Source organism: Lepisosteus oculatus, chromosome 2 (genome assembly GCF_040954835.1).
Source record: "Lepisosteus oculatus isolate fLepOcu1 chromosome 2, fLepOcu1.hap2, whole genome shotgun sequence".
In the NCBI taxonomy this organism is placed as follows: Eukaryota; Metazoa; Chordata; class Actinopteri; order Semionotiformes; family Lepisosteidae; genus Lepisosteus; species Lepisosteus oculatus.
In genome coordinates this window covers 22,124,160-22,150,890 of record NC_090697.1, presented here as the reverse complement: position 1 = coordinate 22,150,890, position 26,731 = coordinate 22,124,160, and the positions used below count along the sequence as shown (strand labels likewise).

At 38.5% G+C, this 26,731-nt stretch overlaps 1 protein-coding gene across 3 annotated transcripts in view; it reads right to left on the bottom strand.

The window, feature by feature from the left end:
- Positions 1-26,731, bottom strand: part of snx9a (sorting nexin 9a) — a 53,382-nt gene that overhangs the window by 7,252 nt on the left and 19,399 nt on the right. The window contains exons 5-16 of one of the 3 annotated variants that reach the window (XM_015351871.2): positions 24,540-24,614; positions 20,681-20,846; positions 16,684-16,719; positions 14,159-14,300; positions 11,810-11,894; positions 11,488-11,613; positions 10,589-10,706; positions 9,753-9,883; positions 6,789-6,892; positions 5,086-5,189; positions 4,234-4,311; positions 3,275-3,351 (exon numbers count right to left, since the gene is read on the bottom strand). In XM_015351871.2, the coding sequence (XP_015207357.1) occupies positions 3,275-3,351; positions 4,234-4,311; positions 5,086-5,189; positions 6,789-6,892; positions 9,753-9,883; positions 10,589-10,706; positions 11,488-11,613; positions 11,810-11,894; positions 14,159-14,300; positions 16,684-16,719; positions 20,681-20,846; positions 24,540-24,614 (1,242 nt within the window). The remainder of the gene's footprint in view (positions 1-3,274; positions 3,352-4,233; positions 4,312-5,085; positions 5,190-6,788; positions 6,893-9,752; positions 9,884-10,588; positions 10,707-11,487; positions 11,614-11,809; positions 11,895-14,158; positions 14,301-16,683; positions 16,720-20,680; positions 20,847-24,539; positions 24,615-26,731) is intronic. The other 2 variants (XM_015351879.2, XM_015351887.2) reach the window with 2 other exon arrangements.

Genomic DNA, 26,731 nt, shown 5'->3' with positions numbered 1-26,731 from the left:
TTCAAGTAATTTCTTTAAAAGCTAATACGTTTTAAACATGAGGAGCTATTTGGAAGTTTGGGAGAAGGTCAAAGTGCAATCTATCCTATAAATATTTGCCTTCTGATCACCCTATGCACGCATCTTTTCAATCTCTTGGCGTTTCACCACTCTGTGTGGTGTTGTTAGACCTTCCCTTTCACTCCTCTCATCGTTTAACACCTCATCATCTCTTTGTGCCTCGTGCCTCGCCAACAGTTCACCTCCTGCAAGCCAGGATGGGAGTCGCTTTCTCTCCTCTTCTCAACCTCCAACTCTTCTCAAGAAACAACCTGCTCCCTCACCTACCATGCTGTCTGCTCTTTTCTCCCAGTGCTGCCGACGTCAACAACCCTCTTGTGAACAAAGAGACAAACTGTGTCTCTCCACCCCCATTGACTCTACATCAGTCTGTTTCTGCTTTGTGTTTATATGCTATTTTATTATATGAGCAACAGTGGAAGGCCTTGACAATACCATCCTTTAAGCTACAGTTCACTTTCTTCAGCAAACGTTCAATAAGATCTCAAACCAGTACAATGGAAAAATTGGAATATCCACAGCAGATATTCCTCCTCGCCAAAAGCATTCTGCATTACAAATGGGAGAAGAAATACTGCTTAATGTACTTAAAACATCCAGTTCAAAATCACAACTTAACAACAAGCTGTTTCTTACCAGGCAAGTCCTCCAAAGGGAAGCTGCTTGGATATCAAACAGAATACCAGAATTTTAGTTTTCCGCTAGTTCTACCAAAAACAACAACAAAAAAAACAAACAGGAAAAAAAGATAAAGGGGAAGAATCTGCATTCTTCCATAAGTAATGGCGACAGTAACATATCATTTGAACTTAGTCTGTGAATATTAAAGTCAAATTTCTTTCAGAAACACTCACTACATAAGAATTATGATTTTAATATGCTGACACAAAGCAATCTACCATTAAAGCAAATTACTTAATTAATGTCTGAGAAAAATGTTGGAATGATTAATACAGTTTATGTGTCATATCCAAGGGCAATGTCCAAGAAACAATTTGTAGAATCACAACCAAATCCTTCATAGCTGAATTTAAGCAATGAAATATAGCGTGCCAAATTCTGATGGGATGAATTTCAAAGCATTTGGCCCCAGAGCTCTTTTTGGGAAATGACTGTAAAAGCTTAAATAAACAACAATGTATAAACTGAGGAAGAACCCCAATACTAAAATTCAGTAGAACTGTGTGGGGTTTCTTCTGACTGGGGAAAAGGGCTTTGAAAGTCATCCTACAATATAAATCAACACTTGGGGTGGGCTTAAGGGTCAAAGAAAGGAAAGAAAAGAGGGCAGACGGAGCAACACATAGCAGGAAACTACAGTAGAGGGGGGCAGAGTCAGGAAACACTACGTAAAAAGGAAATACCAGCACTTCTCAATCAGAAACACAGGCCTTACAGGGTCTAACTGGAGTTAGAACATTTCAAACATCAAATACAAATACAGATGGAAAACAATCTTAGAAGGAACTTTCAAAGGTCCTCATCTCTTTACAGAATTGATGCCAAACAGAGGTCAATGGAGTTAGTCTGACAAAACTGAAAAGAAAAAAAAAGATGGACTTTCCATTTCAGATTTGAAAGCAGAGAGAAACAGATATTCGCTATCATGTGAGAGTATTGGTATTCAGGTAAAATTCCATGTTGGTGTGTTATGTGGTCATTTAATCATTTTATTTCTGCAGAGGAATAACTCAGAACACCCTCTCATGTTGATGTAGTCTCAAACCATTGCTGCTGTGGCGAACCAAGTTAAGTTTATTTAGGTTTTCAGATCCCCTGATTGTTTGGGGGCCACTGAGCCCTCCTTTGGTTCCTAATACTCAATATGCTACTGAATATAATCCAAATGTCTAAAGCCCTTGACCACGAGACTTAAGCAGCTGCACCCATGTAATTTCCAATGTCCATGCGCTGACCTGTCCTTTTGAATTCATAGCACACATGCCGTGCAGGTAGGCCTTTCAAGTTTATATTACTGACACAAAAAATTACATTAAGCCATTTCTTCAAAAGATCATCATAAATGGTTTCTTATGTTACTGAATAAAACAGCTTGAACCATTAAACTACTAGCAATCACCCAAGCATAATGTATAGATAAATGAATGGTCTCCTCTCCTTTGTCACCTTACGCACAAAACAAAAGTCAGGGAATCCTGTAAAATAAAATAAAACTTGCCCTTTTTTCTTCTTCTTTAGGTCTGGCTATACGTTATAAAGTACTGCATAAAGGGTGACAGATTATACTGTTCTTAAATTTCTATGTTTCATCGGCAAAAGACTCCTGTTATTGAATTGCTAAGTAATTTCTGTGTTATACTTGGCAAATGTGATTTGGCATTTACAACTGTTTATCATAGGCAGCATAAGGACCTGAACACTCATTACTCCAATATTCCCACTTGTAAGTTAACACTACCGGCTCCACAGCCTTATAGGAGTAAGTACTGAACAGAGGGGGACATCATCTCTCATTGACCCACTACAAGCACACAGGAACAGAAGAACCCTTGCCATGTCTGAGGAGTCACTTCCTGGCTGAATAAAGCCCAACCATGTGCACATGGGTTGCAAGGGGAATCCCAATCATCCTTGACCAATGACAGAGTGGTCTCACAGCAGCAAGTCTGCACCAAGGGCTCCAGCCAGTGCTCTGAGCAAGAGCCTATGGTAAACGAGTCACTTGGAAACCCAATCAGTAAAGACCTCTTAAACAATACTCTCAAGGTTCCCTACTAGCAACATTTACTTGAGATACGAGCCTACACAAAATCCTCCAGATTTCGGACTCACAGAAATTTAAAACAACATGTTGCAACAGTATGTGCAGGACTGTCCCATTTCTACGGTGCTGCTCATCCTTTTAGATTTTCTCTTTTGAACCAGATTTCTTACAGCTGAGGGTGCTTTCGCTATCTTACAGGGGAAGGATACTTATTGTTGCCTGGACATAACTTTTCATTCAAAGGTAAAAATGTCCTTCTTTTCAAAAATGGCCCTCAAAACCTTTACTGCATTGCTCATGCAGCAGCCCCTACTATAAGATTACCGTTAGAATATGTAAGACAAGGCAGAGTGGAAAACTGCTAGTAAAGTAAATATTGAGTGTTGTGTCTTACTTCATCTTATTCAGGGAACACAATACCAGAGTTCAGTAGTATAGGGCAGTTTACGCACCAGCTGAATAACTCCACAGAAAACAGAATCTTGTTACCTGTTCTGCAACCAAAGCAGCAATTTCTTCATATGTTTTTCCTGCTTCAGTTAATGCATCTGTGAGCGTAGATTCCCCTGGAAAAGGAAGACTAAAGGTATAAAATAACTCAATGTTCCAATCTATATTTCACTAACTATCATCATGGTTAATAGTTTCTTCTTCTAAACCTAGTGTATGAGAGCCCTTTAAGTCTGTTTCCTTTTTACTCTATGATTACATTTTAAACACGGAACCATCAGTTGAGAATAGTTAAAACAATGGGATTAATTGTATAGTACAACATATAGTATTATTTCATATCCTTGAAGAGGTTGTCCACGTGCTCACCATATGTTTTTTTTCTACATGCATATAAACAACATATTTATTCTGCAAATTAAGACTGACTATTCATAGAAATTAACACAAACGTACATCAATCTGGAGGTATTCCAGGTTCAAGTAAAGTAAAACAAATAAAGTAAAGCAAATTTCTCAATTAGAAAATGTTAAAGAAAAGGAAAGGAAAATTATTTAGCATGAAAATAATCTTCTCATTTTTTTCAGAATGAGCTGAGAATTGAATAACACATCAGAATGCTCCCAGACATGCTGAGAATTTATTGTCTGTGACAAACATAGCTCCACTGCACAGCAGCTAGTGCTGCAACCTGCACATTATAACTTTTATTCCAGGTCCCCATTTTATTTAGAAACATTTTACAAAATAAAAATCCAAGGTAAGCAATTTCATCACATCATACAGAAATCACTGACAAAACACAGCCTGTAAAAAACAGCAGTTCTGAAAAGTGTGCTTTGTCACCTAGTTGCATCACACTCATCCACAATCCGGAACATAAACTAGTTAAGTCAATGAAAGACAACAAAAGGTAAGAGTAGTATTTGCTCCCACAGAGGTAGCAGTGAATGAGTTTTAAACACTGCTACTAAAGAAAACAAGCCACAAAACATACCTTGGTATCCACTGGTATTAAAAACCGATGAAAGATTCTGTAGTGCTTTCCCAATCTTCTGGTATTCTTTTGGCAAAGCTTGAAAATAAACCACAAAGGCAATGCTGTCACAATTTCACAATGAGTGATTCCGAGTCATTGAGGATGCTGAAATGTTTTTCAAGAGACTGAAGCTTGAAATTGTTTTGCAAATCCTGTAGCAGGGGTTTTCAGCCTCACACTCAGAAGCGCTATTGCTTCGCAGTTCAAATGGGCTATTATCTAAATAAGCTCTTCATACACCCCTAATACTTTGCTTGCATTAGATCTTTTCAATTTTTGCTCAGGTATTAAATAAGTGCAGATGCTATGATAACAGTAAAAGTTTCCAGTAATTCTAATTAAACAACATTTTAGTTTAACTAAGATGTCGATAAATAGGAAAGCACTACACAGAGGGTAGTGGTTGCATGGACCACACCACCCGGCCATATTGCTGAAGCTGATACCCTGGCTTCTTCCAAGATATGACTGGTCCTTGATCTTTGGATCAATTAGCTGCCAACTACCATATGGCTTACTGGGGCCAAATGAACTCCCATCATTTGCAATCTTTCTTGTACACTTTATTAATTATATATTAATTACATTATACTTGAATTATACTTTAAGATAAACCCTGTTCTGCTGAGTTTGTGGGTTTAATAAAGTGGTAAGCAAAACAATTAAAAATAATTTGCGGTAATAACACAAATGCAAACTATTTGACCAAAAAAAAGAAAGAGAACACAGATCTGTACAGCAGACATGTAACACAACCACGTCCTGTCTATGCAGCTTTTCCAAAGGCACAAAATCGGGTTTAACACTTACGTCCTGTACATCTTTTCCAATGCTCTTGGCCGACATTGAGAAGATCTTTCACTCCATCATCCATGGCTTTTGTGAATCTACTGAACAGCTCACATTTCTGTTCTCTTTAAAAAAAGAATATGATTTGTAGCATATGGATTTTTAACGTATCTTTAACAGTTCAAATAAAAGGAAAATGCAAGTAAAAAGTAAGGCAGTGGAGGCATAAGGTACAAAAACCTAGTTAAATAAAAAAAAAGAAATAGTCTAGCACAGACTGGATGAGTAACTTCATCTCACAAATATATTAATTATTAAGAATCAGAACATCTACAGTTGATATAACACAGGTGTCTAAACACTTGAGTCTTGAGCAGGTGCTGAAAAAGGTGCTCAGAACCTGAACTTCTCCGATACCTGTGGGAAGTTCATCCCACCCCTGAAAAGTGAGGGTGGAGAAGAAACAAACTCTGGAAGAGGAAGAGCACGGAGGGGGTACAGGAAGTCTGGTGGAAGAGGATGTGGGGGGACTTAAGGGAGAGATAAGAGATTGAAGCCAGGCAGGAGCAAAGAGGATGAGACAACAGTAGTTGACAAACAGTGTTTTGAATTGGATGTGTGAAACAACTGGGAGTCAGTAGAGAGGCGGGAGTAATGGAGGAGGAAGAAGAAAAGCTGACAAATTAAAAAACTATGTTTTAAAAATCACACATTAAGCACTTTCATTTCAATATAACGCCAAAAATCAGATATTGAGGAACTCATCATCCACAGAACCTCAATTTCTTGAAAGTTTTCTGCATAAAAAATGTCTGAGCATCAGTTTATTTACTCCCATCCATTGATTACTGGAGATGTGATTTCCTTTTGTGGTAACTCAATAATTTACTTTCTTTTATTTATTCTGGCTGAGTCTTTTCATTAAACTTTAAAAGTTACAGTATTTTCGGTTGTGGAGCCTTTTTCAGCTGTGGAACCTTCAGTTCACAGCCGAAATGTTGTCTCTCTTTACTTTTCCTTTCAGCATGGAATAGACCTTTACCTTTTCATTTGCAGCCTACGCATGCTAACACAGCACCCTACTTGATCAACTTTAGAAGATGTAAGCTTAACTGCTTTTTGAGTGAAATTCAGTACAAAAGCTTACAATTGCTCTTCATTCCTAATTGTACTTTTAAACAGTAATGTCCTTCCTTTTCACACACTTTTTGAACTATTCTTCCACTTTTTTAATCATTCAGCAGTATTTGGATGAGTTTGTGAAGTCTTCAAAAATGCCTTTTGTATATTAAACAAAATGCCTTTAAGCAAGTGAACATTCAAGGAGTAATATTTCCTTTTTACAGGTACATGATTATTCTATTATATCTGGGCTAATTAAAGGAAACCTAAATTTGTTTTTGTGTTAAACTAAATACCACCTAGCCAAGGAAAAACACGACAGATACTATTATGTCTTCCTGGCCTTTAGGTGCCCAGCTAATTTATGTACCTGTAAGCTGCCACAGAAGACAAGTAGTCTTGCGTTAGAAAATAAATCCCTGCATCAAAACTATTATAATGTTGTAGCTGTGAAATTTTTCCTAAATTGATTGAAAATATGAAATATTTTGGTAACATCTTGGACCTGGAAACTTTTATTTTCCTGTTATCTATAATAGGTAATACACACACACACATGAGACACACACATGAGATCCACTCATGAAAATAGCCAATCTTACACTTCAATTAGATCCAGGTCAGGAGCTTCGGGTTCCACTGTGGTAAATATCATCACTCCCACTGTTTCATCTTTCTCAGCCTTCCTCTTCCCAGTTTTCCAATCCTGCCAAGAAATATGAGAAGTTCTAAAGCTGCACAGAAACGGACATACTCAGCTTTGCAAAATCTGCATGATAGTTATCTAATACCATTTATTGTGAGGCTGACTGTAAAATTCCTTTTCTATAATGTCATGATTGTACTTACAGTACTTTCGTTTATTGTCCCAGATGAGAAATCTCCTTTGCAGGCAGGTAAAAAAAAACATTTAACGCAACATAATCCCATTAACAAAGAAGAGACATCGTACATGCATGACGAGAAAGAAAAAATAAAGTAAAATATGCGCAACTGTCCAAATTAAGCAGGTTAATAGCCATGGGAAGGAAAGATAACTTAGTTCCATTGCATTTAAATCTGAGTAGTCTAAATCGATGCCCAGATGGAAAATCAGATTCACTCAGCAGGGGGTGGTCATTATAGTCGATTATATTGGCCTTCTGCATTTTGTTAGACACAGATGTCGGAAAGCTGTTGTGCACAAATGATTTTGCTTGCTACCTTCACAATCCTGCTCCGTCTGTTTATATTAAGGTTACCAAACCAGACTGCTGCAGTGAATGTTAGGACAGATTCAATGAAATTTCTATAGAATTAAGTCATAGTTGTACTACAAAAATAAAAAAAGCAGTTTCCTTAGGACGAACACTTGTTGTTGGCTCTTCTTGCATATTGCATTTGTGTTTTCTTCTAAGGCTAGTGACAAGATATTTTTAACTGCTGACAATTCTTAATTTCTTGCTCTTCGATGACTGTTGCTTTTGCAGCTTGTGGTAGCTTTCTATAATCAATGAACCTGTCTTTGGTTATCGACACATTAAATTGAAAGAAGGAGTTGTTGCACCATTCAACAAAATAATCCACTACAGGCCCATGATCACTGTGTACAGCTTTGAGGGGACTGACAATGACTGTCATCAGCAAACCTAATGATGTGTCTGTCTTCAAAAGGGCTTCTACAGCCATCTGTATACAGAGTGTATTGGATAGGACCCAGTGGAAGAAAAAAAGCTGTTCTGATATAAGGCTATTTACCCTCACTCTGTGTGATCTGTTGATCAAAGAGTCTAAAATCCAACTTACAGTACAATATTCAATTTTAGACTACAATTTGAGAGTAATAGCTCCATGAGTAAGTGTGGTTGAATGGTTTTAAAAGGCTGTTGAGAAATCTATAAAAGGTAGGCATGTGTCTTGGAACCTTCTAGTTGTGAATATAAGAGTTTCAGTAATGTGAGGGTAGCATCTTCAACTCTTCTTTTAGCCCTGTAGGCAAGCTGGATGGCATCTAGCAGGTGCTCTAACTAGTGGAACGCATACCTTTAAACAATTCTCTCAAAGTAATTCATAACTAAAGAGGTCAATGCCACTGATCTGAAATCATTTAACGTCTTGGGAAATTAGTGTTTTGCAAATAGTATGATTGTTGCTTGTTTCTAAATTTGGGGTACTTTTTTCTGATTCAGAAATATTTTAAATATATAATTAAAAATAGGACTGAGCTGCTTAGCACGTGACCTCAGTGTCTGCCCACTGACGATGATGTTATCAGGTCAAGGACATTTCCTGACTTTTTTCCTTCCTGTTTTTTTTTTAATATTTGAAGCATATTGTGCACCACATTTAACCCTGGTAGAAGCAGTGCGCTTCTCTTTTAAGTTCTCCAATTTCTCTGCTCAAGTTATGCATGTCAAATATAAGGTTCAAATTATTTAGCTCATCAGGTAGATCTTTTTAAGTGTTAAAAACCATCATCATTCACTGAGTTCTTGATCTTTGTCCTGCAGGACCCATCACAGCTTTCATTGTGCTCCACTCAGTTCTCTGTTCTCAGAACTGAGATTCCTTTTGATTTGTTCCTTACACTTCAGCAATTTGTTTACCTGAGGCTTATTAATTGAGTAAACCTTCGCTGGAATCATCTAAACTGTAACTAGATTCTAAAAAGCAACCCTGCAGACACTATGTCCTGTTGTCTGGCCAGACCTTTAGTTGCTACACTTGTGCTTTCTCCCTCTTCAGTGCTGTCCTGTAGCTTGGTAACAAGAACGCGGCGGTGTGTTTGGATGAGCCAGCAACCACGTACGCCCCTCTGATCGAGCACTAACGCAAATCCACAAATTCTACTGTTACTAGTTGGGCAGCTGACACAGTGGTACAAATTGTTCAAAGACTTTCTTAGGTTGCAGGGGTTGACATTACAAATGCGATAAACTGCATTTGTTTAACTTGCTTTAGGATGAATGAGCACAACAGTTACGAATATCTGTGGGAATTTTCTGTGTAGATAAAACTGTCTCACTGATATTGGCAGTACCTCAATATCAGGCATACAAAGCCTCTCACAGACTGTGATTATGCTGCATCATCTTTTGTTAATATACAAACACCTTGTCAGTGTTCTTCTTGTTCCTGTTCTATCTCATTCCAGCCTTGGGATGGGGAACCAAACCCCCCCTCAATGCTCAGGTCAGGTCTAGTGCCGTTATTTAATCTTGAAACTATGATATAAGGAACAAATAAAAGCCAAGGGATTACTGAGGAGTAACACACTGCATGATGGCTCAAAAAAGTTGATTTCTATACGAAATCTCAGAATTTAATGTTTCAGTTAACATATTCCCTTTTTAATGAATGATTCTTCCTTAGTGAATGCATCTGGGCTGCCTTCCTGCACAGGAGTTTAAGGGGCACTAAATCTTACAAACAGTTTCATCTTTACAGCCCTACAAACCTATTAAAAGCTTTAAGGCCACAGAATTATCAGATAACTTGCTTCATAAGCTGCAAATGTCCAATGAGACCATGCAGTGCTAGCACGGAGGAAGAAGCTACCCCAGATGGATATGAAGTTCATACTGTACCTTTTCATCTTTGAAGCTGAGGAAAAGCTGGAAGACCTCACTATAGGAAATAACAGGATGCCGACACATCCTGGTCATCCAGCCCTGGAGCCTTTCCATCCGCATCTTAATGAACTCCTCTTCAAACCGGCCTGCAACACAGTTAGGGTATGAAAGGTGCCCATCTGGTTTTAGAAACCCTCAGTATTTGCACAGCCTGAAGTAGCTATACTCAGAGGCATGTATTCTGTTTTAATTAAGGTGAAAAAAACCTAACCTGTATCCCTTGAAGTGCTACTCAGACTGGATAGAAGAGTTCGGAAATCAAAACACACTCAAGTGGAATTAAAAACGCACGTAGTCAGTTGCTGACTGTGATTAAGATTCCCAAGTGGCGGTGCAAAACCGGCCAAGTGCCCCTGGGGTTGGGTGGACTAAATGTAGCCTGGTTTGCCAGACAACAGCATCTCTTGAGACCGGTAAGGTGCCTGCAAGCTTGCAGTGACTTCAGCAAGAGAGGTCCTCCTCTAATTAGTTAGGCGCTATAGAGCTTGCAGCTTGCAGCATGTCAAATGACCTATAGATTTTTTCTGCTTTATACAACCCATCGTCTCCAACATCTGCACACTCCCTACAACCACTTCTAGCACCATAATAGAATGAGGATCTGTGCACACTGCACAGCCACATGCCCACCTGTCAGGTGATTCCATTTTTAAAATAAAAACAATGATGTGTGCCATCCTACTTGCAATGAAGGTGACATTAACATTTTGGTTTCCTTTTGAAGGAAAATCTGTACATTGAAATGCTAAAATGCATGCAATACGATTGCAATACGACTGAAGAAAATGTACCTGTAACCTGTTTATCTGGCAGAGACGGAATTGGAATAGCAGAACCAAACTTATCCAGAAGACGTTCATACAGCCAGTCAAAGTGCTTGTATCTGTGATTGACAGGTCTGTTTGTTGTCTGTAACGATTAACATATTGCTGTATGAGGATTTACAGAGCAAGAGGTAATGTGAACACAAAGAAAATTATTTTATTAAAACATAATCTGAGCTTTTGAAAATCACATAATTTATAGAGGCAGAATATAAATATAGCTTTGATATGGCTTAAAACTAATAAAAAATGTAACACTTCAGTGCTTTTCACAAATTTGATTTAGTAATATTTTTTAAACCTGTTTCTAAGTCACAATGTTCTAAATCATGCATCACATTAGATGCAGGACAAAAGTAATAATCACTGAAGTAATAATACAGAAGCTTTAAGAATACAAAACTATGGTGATTAGTTAATGTTTTGTAATACAGTAAAAGAGAAGAACACCACACTAGTTTCTCTTGCATGGAAGCAGCAATCATTTTCAGTGTTAATTCTGTCCAAATTCAGCAACAGAGAGAGAGCGAGATGGAGGAGTTTATTTGCCATATGTACACATACATTGGAATTCTTATTTGCGCTGTTCTCTCATGACATGCACAGTACAGCAGATGACAGTACGACAGACAACACCACTAAATGTAGACAGTCAATTACAAAATGACAAATAATAAATAATGACAGTAAGTACAGTCAATAAACAAAGAAAATCAATAAATATAAAGATAACAATAGGTGGTAGGAGGTCAAAGGGAAGAATTCAGTTATGCATTTTTAACACCCTACAAAATGTAGCAAAAAATACAAATATACTAAAGCAGATCCAAACTGGATTACAGGAAGTCTCTAACAGCCACACTTACACTTGGAGTAACTTGGTATTCAATGTAACTCTTCAGGCCATACATTTTGGAACCCTTCTTGGGATCTGCTACAACACAATCTAGCTGTGTTTCTGGATATAGCCACACTGGCCCAACCTCTCCAAGCTGGAATTACAAAAATAATATTTAAATAGGAGATAACAAAATGTAGCATACAATAACATAGCCAACATATTGCTTAGATGCTCACAAATTAAATGGTAAAACCAATAAATGCATAAATAGATCCAAAAAACAAAATAAAGTTAACAAATGAGAAGAGGCAGTTCAGTCCACCTAGTTCTTTGAGCTGGTAACTTACATAAATTGGTATCTTTTCTTTTGTCTTCACGGGTTGTTTTGAGAGAAGATATAGCTCTGGTCCCGATTTAGAAAATCCAGGAAACCTGTAAATATATAATGTTTTGCAATGTCCTAGAAATGAATAAGGTAAGAGAATTGTGAACACTATTGAGAGGTATTATTTCTTAAAATGGCCTCCACTTTACATTATAAAAACAGCTGTGAGTCAGAGAAGGTCGTTCAGCTCATCATGCCTATCTGGTAGTTAGTAGCTAATTGATCCAAGGATTTCATCCGGTTGTGTCTTGAAAGAAGCCAGAGTACTGGCTTCAACAACATGGCTGGATAGTGTGTTCTATACTGCCACGATCAAGAAGTATTTTACCTGAGAAGATATTTGCTTAAGAGTAGTCTCTTCATAAGGCAGAAAACAAAAATTGCCAACATCTGGCCACGTTCATAACGTTAATCAGCAGGCTTAGTGGGATCTTTCTGTACTGAAACTTAACAGAATACACTAGCAGTTCCAACCTTTCAGAGAGTGCAAACACCTTTTCAATTTTGAAATATTTCACCAACCATGTTTTTTACGTACTGCATTATACTATATACATGGAACTGTTAGAACAAATAAATTTATACTCACTACACATTTGTAATGTACACAGTTTAAATTATGTGAAATTTGTATTCATTATCTCAGTTAGTTTATTTCTGAGCCTTAACAATGCATGTGTGTGAACAGAGAAGTATATTGAGAAACCCATTAAGATGACTGGAGATGTTACAACTTCAAAAGTGGGATGTCAGGTTGGAGCAATGGGTTTAGCCTTAAATTTAAAACCTCTTCAGAATTTTCATTTGTTTAGTCCAGTGGTTTAGTCTAGGGTTGCTAAAGGGGATTTGTGGACTTATCCACTGAAAGTGATAGATTGCAATTAGACTACATTCATAGATTGGAAACTTCATGCTGGATATAGAAATTCAAAATCTCATCTTAATCTTTGAAGTTACTATATGTAAGATATTTACAAGCTGGTAGTAAAACTTTAACGCCTGATGACAGTAGCATCAATCATACAATTACAGACAAGGTGACGAATAAAAGGTGCATTTTTTGTTTTTTTCTTTCCCTTTTTTTTCAGTTCTGTGGAACGCATAACAGAATTGTTTTGGAAATTTAGACGAGTTCTTTTTTGCACCCATCTGAATCAAACTTTTCAACTGTGTGTTTTTCCTGACTTGGCTCGTGGCTATGAACCACGCATCTACTTGCACTGCAGATTTAAAAAAATGCAGGCCAACTCCTCCGACCTGCTCATCTTAGAGTTGCTCATCATTTTACACCTTGCAGGCAAATAATTTCCATACCAGAGGTTCAGCACCAACGGAGGGAGAAATGGGTCCTTTACCAACAGCACCTCGAGTCTGCAAGCGCCTGAGAAGGCCGCAGCCGTTGCTCAGTTGCCGAAAGAGCCCTACCTAACTAAACCGATCTTAACCTCATCTGTGCTCAGCCAGTTATGCTCTGTCACTTGGAGAGTCCTGTATGCCAGTCAAGTGACATGACCAGGCTCACATGATAGGATTATTATAAGCTTTTTTGTATTATTCATTTTATACTCCCCTTATTTCAAACTACTAATTGTTACTTTATGTCCCGCCCGCATCAACAACTCTTGCACTGCCTGAGGAGAATGAGGAAGAGCAGACATGCTCATCCTGGTGACACACGTCAAGCTCCATGGTGCCCTAGAGGACAGCAGGTGCAGATGAGAGATGTGCCGTCTTTCTCCCAGTTCTCTTTGAAACCCTGCCAGGCAGCAGAAAGTCACAGGAGGAGCTTTCTGTCACAAGACCAGCAGGGCATCTGGATATCTGGATTACAGAGCTCAGCTTGCACTCAAAGTGAGTACCTTGGGAATTCACATAATCCATCCATTAATGGACAGTTGCTTATCCTGAGGAGGGTTGTGGCAAGCTGAAGCCTATCCTGGAAATACAGGGCACCAGATAGGACTGGGAGCACATGACTGCTCGTCCCTGGGAATTCATGCCAGTTCCACAGACAACAGAGAAAGAGACAGTTTAGAATAGGCTATAAAACCAAGCCATGCCTTTCCATATGAACAGAGGGAGAGCCTGTGAACCTTCAGCTTGTGAGGCAGTCGCAAAAGCTTACTATCAAAGATGTGAACATCCATTTGGAAATGTTTTACATCTTTGAAGGTGAAAATGTGCCACATTCATAACCTTACAGGTAAAACTGCAGAATTATCACCTCACATAATACATAATAGCAAAAAACATTTTAGAAAGCCATTTGTGGGACAAATCTGGGTTACACAAAAAGAACGTTTCATCTTACTTGTTCAGAGCAATTTTCATGGATGAACCATGGGCTCCAGCACGGTTCATGGCTCCTCCATCTCCAGCTTCCGACTCTGCGAATCCCCCTGATGACTTGAGTTCATCCCAGTCGTCGTCCCATTCATCATCATCTGTAGCCCCTGAGTTAAACATCGGCAGACTGTAAAAATGTGCAGGGCACTGAAAACTCATCCATTTCATTTTTTTTTGAAAGAAGCAGGGGCTTTGGCTTCAATAACATTGCTGGAACAGGCTACCCAGCCGTGCTGTTGAGGCTGAAACACTGGTTGACCGGATGAGATACCTGGATCAATTAGCTACAGTACTTATAACCAAACAGGATAAGCCAAATGGCCTCTACTTGTTTATAACCTTTCCTATGTTATATAGTTATATTAACTATTACATAGTAAATTAGGCAGCAGTTTAGAGTAATAGTTAGGTCTGTGGACTCTGGGTTGTTAGATGATATCCCAGGTGGGATGATACTGGTGTCCTCGAGGAAAGTACTGCACCTCCCTTATATTGCTCCAAAAAACACCCTAATGTGTAAATAAGGGTCTCCAGTTTGTCACTATCACAAGAACTAGATCTCAACTGACTAAATTGGTAAAATAAAGAATTAATAAAAAGAAATGTAGACCTAACCACTTTGGACAAACTACCCACTTTGTAGTAAATTAGATGGGCAGACTGTCCAAAAATTGACAGTCAGTTCTTGGATGCCGCCTTTATGTATAGGACCTGTAGGTGCCTTCTTAGAAATCAGAACACTCTTTCATTTACAACATAATTAAATTAACCGTACTTTCTATACTACTGAATAAACAACTGCTGCATTATGAAAAGGATTCTTTAAACTTATCTTATGATCAGACTATGCTGGAGAATTAAATGACTGGTTAACCACCACAAAGGGTTTGTGCCTTTGTGTGATATTCAGATGAGGTGAGGTATCAACTGCTTCTACTGTTCCCATGCATTGCTTGCATTTAAAAATAAAACCAAAACATTATTAGTTATGCTGCAAAAAAATCCCAAGCCAACAAGGCAGAGCCCAGTCAGTTTAATATGATTGATTGATTTTATACTTCCTATAACCCAATTCCTACAAGCCAATGGGATCAATGTTGTTTTGCGCTGGAAAATCACCCCCACCCCCACAAAGTTCCATGAACTTATACACTGGAAGAACAGGTTGTGCAGTCCAGTGAAGAAGAAGAGAGTTTAAGATGATTAATGTCAGCAGAAAAACACCAGAAACATGGGAATCTGAAATCTGAATTTGGGGAAAGAGTTTTTGGATCTGGACCTTTACTAATGGCAGAGAGGAGAATTCTTCAGTGTAGCAGAAAACCTCCTGATTGCCACTCCAGGCTTCTTCTCAGTACTGATTCCAGTCTTTGAGAGAGGCAAGCTCATTAGAGTGGGTTTTTCCTTACTGAACACCAGCCAGTGCAGCTTTCCCTGAACTGGCTGCCAAGAGCAGCAGCTCCATGTGACTTAAACTCAACCCATAAACCTCATAATCAGCTAACTCTTGCCCTATATACAGTACAACACCAATTTACTGTGCAAATTAGGCCAGTCAGGGTTGTATATAAATATATGAAACAGTGAAGGCTTATTAAAAGCAAAAACCTCTACTTGTAGAAACTATGAAAAAAAGACATTCTGTTTACATTTCTAGAAAACAATGAATAGTGATGCAAAGGAAATCTTAAAACTACTATACATATAGCATGCAGTATATTTAAGTCGTGTCCTTCATTTCATATGTGTTGCCACAATATGTTAGCAGTTATATGCTACTATTTCAGTTTCTCGTGTTGTGAAAACAGACGGCCTTGGAAAAAACGACTTTGTCAGAGCTTCCAGGATGTGGGCAAGGGAAACAGATTTACATCACAAAATGATGAAAAGTCTATTGCAACATCAGCTGCTTAACATTTCATTTTTTTGGGGGGGGGGGTTAGCAAAGAGACCCTCACAAGCAGGAGTGAATTGAAAATGGATGGACAGATGGACAAAAGGGGCACAAGTTATTACAAGCTCAATTAGGAAGCTGAACAGATGAAAATGGTGGATCTTAATATGAAAGCCCTTGAACAAAGCACATTTGCACCTGGACTGGCTGTTTTCAATAAACCCCTGAAAACACGGAAGTCTCCTAAATATAATGGTTTCACTTGGTAGGCAGTCTGAAAGGATCCTGGATCAAAAAGCAAGCAAACTGGACTCCCCTTGTTTTTAACCTTTCTCTTGTTCTCTGTGAGAGTAAATGAGACAGAACACCCACAACAAAAATCACAGAGTATTCCCTACATTATATCAACTGGCAATTGTATAAACTATTCTTAATCATGCAGTCTGAACGAATGGTTAGACAAATGTGAATAAACCCACAATATGTTTGCAGGCAGGCAAAAAAAAACTTCACCTCAAGCTGTTATTACACACTCATGCTGCAGATTAAAACCTACATCAGTTTTCTGTCACTAGCAAGCACATTATGTGGTATACCTGCACAATCAATTAGGTATGGATAGGGATAGATATCTTGAAAGAAAAAGAAAAAAAAGTGTTAAGGTCTAAATGAAAAAACTGAACACATTGCTTTTTTGATCTGAAATACATGTATACTAAAGAATACCAAAATAAAATATTTATCCAGAAGCTGAGGTTGTTTGGCATTAGGGCAGGTCATTTTCTGAATGGAAAACATTCATTTCCAGAAGGGAAAAGCAAAAAATAGTAAAAAAAAATATTTTGCGGTATTCGTAGTGATATTGTTCACTGAAACTAAAAGTTTACACACAGCAAAGATGTAGTGTAAATGATTTCTTTTACAAGGTTTATGATGCCACATCTTGGCAACTGTTAAATGAAACATCAAAAACTAGTCCAGAGGCACAAACATAACATGAAAAACATTTGCACAAGACTCATTTATTCCATGTGTCCCTTGTGGTCCTCAGTCATAACCCAGAAATAAGAAACTATTGTTTCTATAAATAAGAACAGTAAGACAATTATATGACGAGTGTATCCTTCTAGCTGAGTAAGTTTAATTCTATAACGTGCAGTGCTTGCCAAATAGCTCTGGTTCTTGGTCAGAACTATAGCAAACTCCATCTGGGATTCCACTCACTTCAGTTTGTACGAGACAAATGTTCTCTAAATTTCTTCAGTGATAAAAGTATACAAAACTGTCAATTTAATCTAATGAGCTATGACACGATCAGAGGGGACCGAGCAGAGCAATTTGGAGCTCAGGGATATCCCAAAGCAGACGTTTTGTGTCCTCAGTGTGCACAGATGTTTCATCCAATTGACTTAATAGCAGTAGCAGTAATAAAAATGTAAAATAAATCTAAAGAAAGTACTCTGTACTGCCGTACACCACGTACAGCTGGAGATGTAATCTTCACAAACATATGTCTGGTTTACAGTACAGTATTTCTGCACTGCCTCTTTAATTCACAATTTTTAATCCTCTAAAAATGCAAGCTATTTCCTGATCATAGCTTAAACTGTATGTACCGCAACTCTTGTGCACCATGGCTTATGGTACAGTGCCTTGAAGCAGTGGTCACCAGAACAAGGCCTGTTTCTCAAGTTTTTAACTCCAAGCAAAATGGAAAATGAAACCAAATGTGCAAGAAGTAGGTGGTGCATTTTTGTATTTGAAAAGAAGGCAACCATAATTATGAGTGTAAGAACATTACACAGACAAAGCAATTCTGCAAAGAAGTATCTCGGACTTGTTTCCTTTTTCATTTTTTCCCTTTGTCATAGTATTAAGGAAGTTCTAAACTAAGACATCAACTTCCCCCTTTGGGGATTTTAAAAATCTTAGAAAGCAGTCCCTCACAATGTAAAAGAAGTGATAACTGTTCTGAGGAAAGGCTTATCACAAGTTTGTTTCACTTGACTGTGAGTTTTATCTTTTATCAATACTGATAAAGAAATCTGGGAAGATCACTGCACTTGAAAATGCTTATCTAAACAAAAAAAACGGTGTTGCTTGAATGTCCCCATTAAAATGATATAAAATTAATCATTCAGAAAGATATTTGTAACATATGATTTATTACAAAAAATTAAAATGTTTTTATAGTTTTGATATTACCATATTTCTTTCTAATACGTTTTTACTACATTAATATACTGTATATTCTTACAATCATGATACAGTACGTCACTCCTGCAGTACAACCCATAAACAAATACTGCAACTGTTATTAATATCGGTGTGCCCTTACTCAAATTACATTTATCTTAAATTTCATCCATGGAAATCCAGCTACCTGTAGTTAACTTGCAGTGCAAGAATTAAAATAATAAGTATGGTTCAAAAGGGGCAGCATGATGAGATAGTGATTAGTGCTACACAGTCACTGCTTTTAAGGCTGGGGCTCGATTCTAGACTTGGGTACCTTCTGTGGATTTTACAAGTTCCCCCCATGTTCATCTGGATTTTCGTGGGATCTCTAGTTTCCTCCCATGTGGAAATGCTGGCTACCTTCATTAGTGTGACTATACTGTCTCTGTGTGACTGTGTCCTTTCTGGGATGAAGTCTCACCATCACCCTGTGTTTACAGGATAGGCTCTGGGTTACCACAACCCTTACCAGGAACAACCAGCTTCTGATAATGTATCAATATATACTGGTGGAAAAAAGAAATGCAACACCTCAACAGGGTGAAGAGTGACTCATCTGGGAAGAAGACCTGATGTCACTGCTGACGAGTCCATCAGTCTGGCTGAAGCCAGTCGGGCGTGACATCTAGGAGGTGTGAGCAGAGGGCCTCTGACAGGTCGCCTTGCTCTAAGGTCAGCAGCATGGAGCCTCACCGTCCTGACACTGATGCAGGCATTGTGTCTGTCGGCAGTTTCAGCAGCAGTACAGGTGGCAGATCTGAAACGATCTCTCAGATGGACCAGTCTGATGTGTCGGTCCTGCTCTGGTGTGGTCACTCGAGGGCGACTGGATCTTGGACAGTCATCTGTCCTGTCGGTCTGCTGAAACCTTCTCTGCAGTCGGGACACAGTGGAGCGGCTCACTCCATAGTGTCTGGCAACGCTGGCACATGACATGCCTGCCTGCAGCATGCCAAGGGCCCTCTCCCTTGCTTCTGGTGACATTCGAGGCATTATGGAATGCACAGTAAACTGACTAATTGTGGCCTTTTTCTTGCAGAGACCTAAGCTTTGAATTAAGGCCTTTTGAAAGGTGACCTTATCAGGCATTGTTCCACTTGGACCTCGTTGGGTAAAAGTGCACCTAACGAGCTTTCATGTGATTGGCAAGTTGCAATGCCTCACTGAAAAAGGTGTATTGCTGGTTAGAAGGCTTAAAACAAATTGATAACCTTTTATGAAAGTACATAAGCTATAACTATAGTATTCTCATTCCAGAAAATGCTGGGGTTCTTTTTTCCATCAGTATATTTGAAATGTTGTTGAGAGTGAGGGCGGTTAGTATTGTCATATATAAAACAGCTGCACAGGAAAATATGAACTATTAACCTTGGCACTTAAGTGCAGAGTTGTACTAAAAAGGACGGCCTTCTTAGGGCTGACAGAATAATAATAAAAATGTGAAAATAAGGATTAAAACATCCAGCACTGGATCATACTGGAAACATAAAACTGTTATGATGGTGAACATACAGTAACACGTTGCATCTTGGGATGTATAGTACAATGTACTGTATAACTTGTAAATCCTAAATGAGTATCCTGTGTGCAAGGTCCAATTTGACAAATGGAAACAATGCTATAAAGATATAAAACAAAAATCACAACACGAACTGGCATTATTACCTTACCAGGGTCCTCACCTATATTTATATACCTGTACTAGAAAGATATAAGGTGATAACACTTAAGGAGCTGTATACATTTTCATTTTATAACATATTTTAAATTAGAAAGTAAGGATTATGTTGCTTCAAGAGCTGATATTTATTTTTGCAGGATATAATAAAAACAGATGTCTAATAACCTTTTAAATATATTTTATATAAATATATAATTATTATATATAATATATATATATATTTCATCTAATATTGTAATATTTATTGTCATTAGTTCAGCAGTGCTGCGGTGATATTACTGACCTTCTTAAAGACATAGCAAGCAAAGTTTGATGCATTGCCACACTTCAGAGATTATCTTGTAGTTTTCCTTGCTAATGAAACATCTGAACAAAAGTGAGTGTGTTTTGTATTTTTCTTCCCTTGTGCTTCAGTCCGAATGAGCATAACAGAAGAAACACATCATTATATCACCATATGTGCTAGACAGAAAGTCTGGCCTCCTGTCTAAAAGTTTATTTATTTCAATCACCAACTAGAGAACTGCAAGGTTAGCCTTTGTAATTGAAATAAATGAGTTGTCAATGTAATTGACCACATCCCTAGGTATATCAGAACAAATTGAGTTTTGATTATAACTTGTAAAATTCTGTAAGGAACCTTCCCTCTTGTATATAAATGGTTTAATCCATACCTGGACCTTGGTATGCTTGTGGGTGTCCATGTGCTGTCGAGTTCCAGTTGCCTGCTGGGTTTGGTGTTGCTGCTTCTGTACTCTCAGTTTTTCCTCCCCAATTATTAGTTGAGTTTCCAGTAGTACCAGCATTCCAGGTAGACCAAGGGTCGCTGCTATCGTTTGCCTGTAATATTGTAAGACCACCTTGTTATAAACAATGGAGGAATCCTGGATTTTTAAGAATGATCAAAAATGCATTTTCCTCCGATGAGTTGATTCTACATTACAAGGCAAGGCAGCCAAAGTCTGGGGTTCATACAGAATAATTATTCTTTAACTCTAGCACACTATTTCTCAAATGAAAATTAGAGCAAAGTTGTTGTGATCAGCATTCAATCAAACCAACCTACAGAGAATTAACTCACTCCTATTCTCACTACTTCTACTAGATACTCTTCCAGTTGCAACTGCCTACCAATGTCCTTTGTGCATTGGGTGAATTGCTTTGAACAGGAAACAGGCTCCAATGATCATTCCTGTACAACCCAGTCCAACTTTTTTCTCAAGGAAAATTAAAACTAATTCTAGATACAATTCTTACTTACTCCTGTAAATGAAGTCCTAAAAGAAGAGTGAGGTACAGAATGAATGATGCACTTCCTACTCCGTAAACTATAGAGCCTACATACTGTATAGTTCCCATCAATCAAGAAAGGCTTTGCTAATATCTTAAACTTTCATAGTGTACTCTTCCACACTGACAACGTATTCTAGTAGAGAAGTAATACTCATCTGCAGTGACCAAGATATTTTTCCTAGCACTTGATCTTTGCTCATCTGTAGTCTGTTGTAGCTAAATAAACTCTTGTTTTTCAGGTCTCTGTCTGATTCATTGTTATTTTTGCTATTTGAACCAATTACTGAGACAGAGCTCCTGCGTGCTGAATTCATAAGGCCAAGTGCAGGTGGAAATCCATAACTGAGGCAACACGTTTTAACCCCTGCTATTTCACTGTGACTGGGATTTCGTGAGGGGTGCAGGTGGCTGCACAGTATCTATGGGAGGGTGAGATTAGATACCCAGAACCCTCTTGGCTCCTGGCAATACAGTGTCCCCTTTGAGTTCAGCAGCCCATTGACAAGCCTTAGACAAATTACATTGTCCCCCAGTCTGACACAAGCCTTGAGCAGATCAGAAAGGGTCCATTTTGTTTGACCAAAGTTCTTTGTTGCCCCTTGAAAGGGTATCGAACAGATTTTACCAACTAACATTTGTTTATTTTTTAAATGTAATTTTAAATATTCTAATAAAATATAACAAAGAGATTAGTTTTAGAGGACAAACTGTTATTCAGTCAATTGACATGCATATTGAACTGCAAATGACCATGCAGTAAGTTCAAGAGAAGTAGAGAGGAATCCGTAGCCTTCCCTTTCAGTCAAACAAAGGCAGTCAAACACTTGGCAGGCAAAACAGAAAAAAGCACTTTCAGATGTAACAAAGAGATTAGTTCTAGAGGACAAACTGTTAAATCAGTCAAAGAGCTGGTTCAGAGGTGGTATCAGAGGTTTTCAAAGGTAATGCATTCAGTATTCATGTCCTTGTTTTCTTACAGAAACTTCTAAAATACTTTTATGGCATTTCATTTCATTTAGTGGACATAAATTGTAACTGCTCATCAATTATGGCAACCTTCCTCATATCCTCTAAAGAATACAGCAGACGTCTTCAAAGAGAAAACGGATAAAGGTTAGGATCCAAAGGCTAAGGGATTAATGTTTACACACAAATGAGCTGGAACCATTTAAACCTTCATTAATTTTAACCTTAACCTGCATTAATTAGATTAAAGCATTCTCACCGTCCCTAGGGCACTCAGAGAAATTAATCTCATTCATAAAATGTACTGCAGCAAACAAAACTTAAGCATTATTTGAAAGTGCTTGTATACCTCAGGTGACAGTAGGTACAAGAAACCACTCTTTTTATCACAGTGATTCCTTGAGATGTTTAAAGGACAGACATTTTCTGAACATACAGTATTAAAGCATCAACAAATGTTGTTCTTTCTAAATATCTAGTGACTGAACAAAATCTATAGAAGTGCACTTTAGATTTACTAATATTTCAGTAAATATAAGAGTGCAAATACTGTAGTTTGAACTTGAGGTTTTGTGGCAATCGATTGAGGTGCAAAATCACAATTAGCATGATATACTATATCTAAGCATACTTAAAAGCTATAGATCAAGGACAAAACACAAGCAATGTTCTTTTCATTTTGTCTCACAGTTATTATTTTTCAAATGCTTATTTTTTTTTACCAGATTACACAACAGCACAAATAGAACCATCACAAAATAAGACGTAAAGAAAATAAACACTTTTTGTTCTCAGCAAGACTGCTCATAATGTTGAGGAATGTAATTTAATTGCTTACAAACTAATTCTAGACACCTTCCTGACTCAGCCTGCACATGTTTTGGTAGCTTTTGAACACAGCAGTAGTTAAGATTAAATAAGTCAATAATTGGTTCCACAACATAATTAATAGCTGAGTCAGAACAAGATTCAGAGGCTTTCTACGAGAAGCGGCACAGGCAGTGCACAAAAAAATCAATCACAAATGTGAAGTTGCTAAGTAGGGTATTAGGGTGTAGGATCTTTCATACGAGGCCAGTATGGCCTGTTTACACTTGGCACAGAGTTTACCAGTGGCTGGAATTCCACAGGCACCGTTTTTCTCAAGAGAAAGTCAATCAGTTCATGCCTCGTTGGTGCAGATGGGTAATGCCGCCTCTTCCAGAATGCCTTGTTCCAGAATATCTCTGAAATGCTCGATTGGGTTCTGATCTGGCGACTGAGAAGGCCCAGGCATACAGTCAACTTTAGTGTGATGCTCACCAAACCACTGGGAGACCACGAGAGTACCCTGGGGATAGGGTCACGCCAGCCTGGAAGACGCACTTCACACCACGTTGCAGGCTTTTCTTCTTGCCGGGAAGATGATCACTCAGTACCATCGAGGATGAATAAGTGCTGAACACGCCTTCTAAGGGAATGCACCCAAACCATTTCGGGAAACTGTGCCAAACAACATTACAGAGCTACCTGAACCCTTCGCTGCTGGAAATCAGGGCAAAGGAAAGTTCTTTAGGATGGTTCCAGACATCCACTTATCTGTTTGTCCAGAACACGGTGAAGGATGATTCATCTGACCATAACACATCTGACATAACAAGGCTTTTGTTTTGTTTTGCATTTTATTTCGAATTAAAGCACAGATGATCATGATGCTGGAGAATGGGCTTCCGCTCATGGTGCCCTTTGCTGTTGATATCTTTCCCGCTCAGTTCCATGTTGACATCACATCATGAAAGTTCTGCTGTCCTGGTCATTGAAACAGCCAAATGCATCCCAACAATTACCTCCACTTCTCCTCATGAAGCTGTTCCAGTCTGAATCATAGGCAACTGGCATGTCCAGCATTTTTATACTAAGCATGTTCTTTGCTTAATTAAGCCACCCCTGTGTGGACTGACTTGCATTCAATATGCGCCCAGTTTCTTTATTTACCCAGGTGCTTCCATTTTTTTTTGTTTTCTACCTGTTGCAATGTTCCAGACTACTGTGAATACAATGTACATGAAAATGTTTTCATTTGGAAACACGATTGCAACATCATAGTGCATGAAGTTCCACTAGCAGCCCTCAACAGTCTGCCTGTAGTATCTAAGAGGGGGAATCTGATTGAGTTTTTGAAATCACAAAGTAAATCAGAATACAGGGGAAGTGTTGATTCAGTGAGATCATGCAGTTTGTTACATGGACATAGACCCATGCACAGTGTGCTTCCCATGCCACATGTCAGGTTACCTCATTGGGGGAAGCTGCAGCAGGGACCGGAGTCTCCGGTGTGTCTGGCTGAGCTGTGCAGCCACCTAAATCCACCTTGAGAAAGAAGAGCCAAGAATATAAACCACCTGCAAAAAACTGTTAGGCTAAAAAGGGAACCCTTTTAAATAAACTGGTTTTCTCTTAACCAGCAAAAAACCCCAAATAATTTTTTGTTTTGGCCAAATCCATTTAATCATGGGAGGCCATGACAGCACAGCTCAGCTAGGCCTTGCAACAAGAAAAATTCAAGGTCGAGCTGCAGTTCTAGTTCACAGAATCAGATTTAGGAGACGTGAAAGTCACAGTAAAGTTAACAGATTGTCATGACACATGCCTGACCATCCAATAATTTTCTACTAGGTTGGAGGGGAGCTAGAGCCTATCCTGGCAAGCAACAGGAATACAGCCTGGATAGGACACCAGTCCATCACTGGGAACACACAGACACACAACCATACCAGGGCCAATTTTCCCAATAGCCAATTAACCTATCAGTACTACCCGTTCTTAACAAATCATTTTTATTAACAGGTTACTAGGTAACAGACAAACTCTTAAGAAGAGTCTGGTCTCAAAAGGACAGGTCACAACAGCTAATATCCAGTCCATAACCTGTTACAAATATACCAGTATTCATAATATAGCCACAGTTCCATCTGGAGGAACATGACATTCAGAGAGAGATGACTTCTTCTGTGATCTGATGTTGCTATACTGCTCATAACAACTTATAAAACAACAAGTATTACAATTCTCAGAACCTTAAAATAATGCCTTAAAATAATGCAAGTCATCTTGTTATTGTGCACAACTCCATAATGAAAAACAATCCATGTCAAAAATCAAGAATGGGCTTTAATTAACCAGTTTAACAAAGAATTCGTATTGCATTACCTCAATACATAACAACTAAAAAATGAGTTTCACTGAAAAGTGAAAAATGAAACTGGACAAAATAAACACATTTTTACAAAAGATAACATGACATTTAATCACAAATCATAACCGTTAGTTAGAGGGGGCTGTTTTCACTAACATAAGCAAACAGGCAAACAATCTGGTGTTATCTGAGAACAAGAAGTTATTGTGACGGGGTGTCAGCTAATGCATGGCTTGGAGGTAACAGCTGCTGGAAGCTGCTGCCTTTAATGGGTGGCAGCTGTGAGTCACCCTATTTAAGCCCAAACTTTCTGCAGGAGAGCTATGAGGAGCTGAGAGCAAGCCCTACAAGGGTTCGGCGAGAGACCTTGCTAAGAGCTGCCGGTGCCTTGCTGAATGGTGGAGATAACAGAATGAAGAGCAGAGAAGATGAAGACCAGCCAGAATTATGAAGACTAACCAGTCTTCTCAGAGAGGGGACCAACATGTAAGAGCTATGATTCTGAAGGGGGTCCGAAAGAACAGGACAGACCACATATTAATACGGGGATATGCTGGTGAGTTGGTATATGGTGCACTGGGTGTTCACTAGCCACATGGGGTAGGATGGGCCTGTGTCACAGTTACTGTATGTTCATGCACTTGGAAATACAGCAGCATTCAGCAGTCCACAACTTTGATACATCAGCATCATTATATTTTCTAGATGATATTTTTCAAAAATTCTTGACTTTCTAAAGAAGCTGAAGCACTACTGTATGTTAAAGACAATCACACCCATTTCCCCCGTGCTTCTGACTTGCAAGTAAGCTCTTTGCAAATGAAGGTATCTACATTACTTTTTTTTTTAAAGTACCTACATTTATTAAACAGGCAAAATGCAGCCTTGTTGAAAGTATTGAGTAATAGATGACTCCATGGTGAGTGGTATCCTCTCCAGGGTGTATCCCACTTTGAGCCACTGTGACCCTGAATTGGATAAGCAGTTATTGAAAGTGTTTTGATGTGATGCAATGATTTCACGCTACCTATAAAAGCGTCAGGACTGCGGCCTTCGATGCCCTGTTTAAAAACTGATGCAGGATCTCACAAGGAAAATAAACAAGGACAGCATGTTTCCCAGGCATTTGAAAGATGGTAGCATGTTTATGAAAATATCCTGCAATTGGTTATACTTTCCCAAAGAGACAGAGCAACCCACTTGATATTAAAAGCTGATTATAACAAACAAAAATACACATTTAAGGCCACGTGCTACTAGGACAGCAGAGTGGAGCACTGGTTTGGGTTGT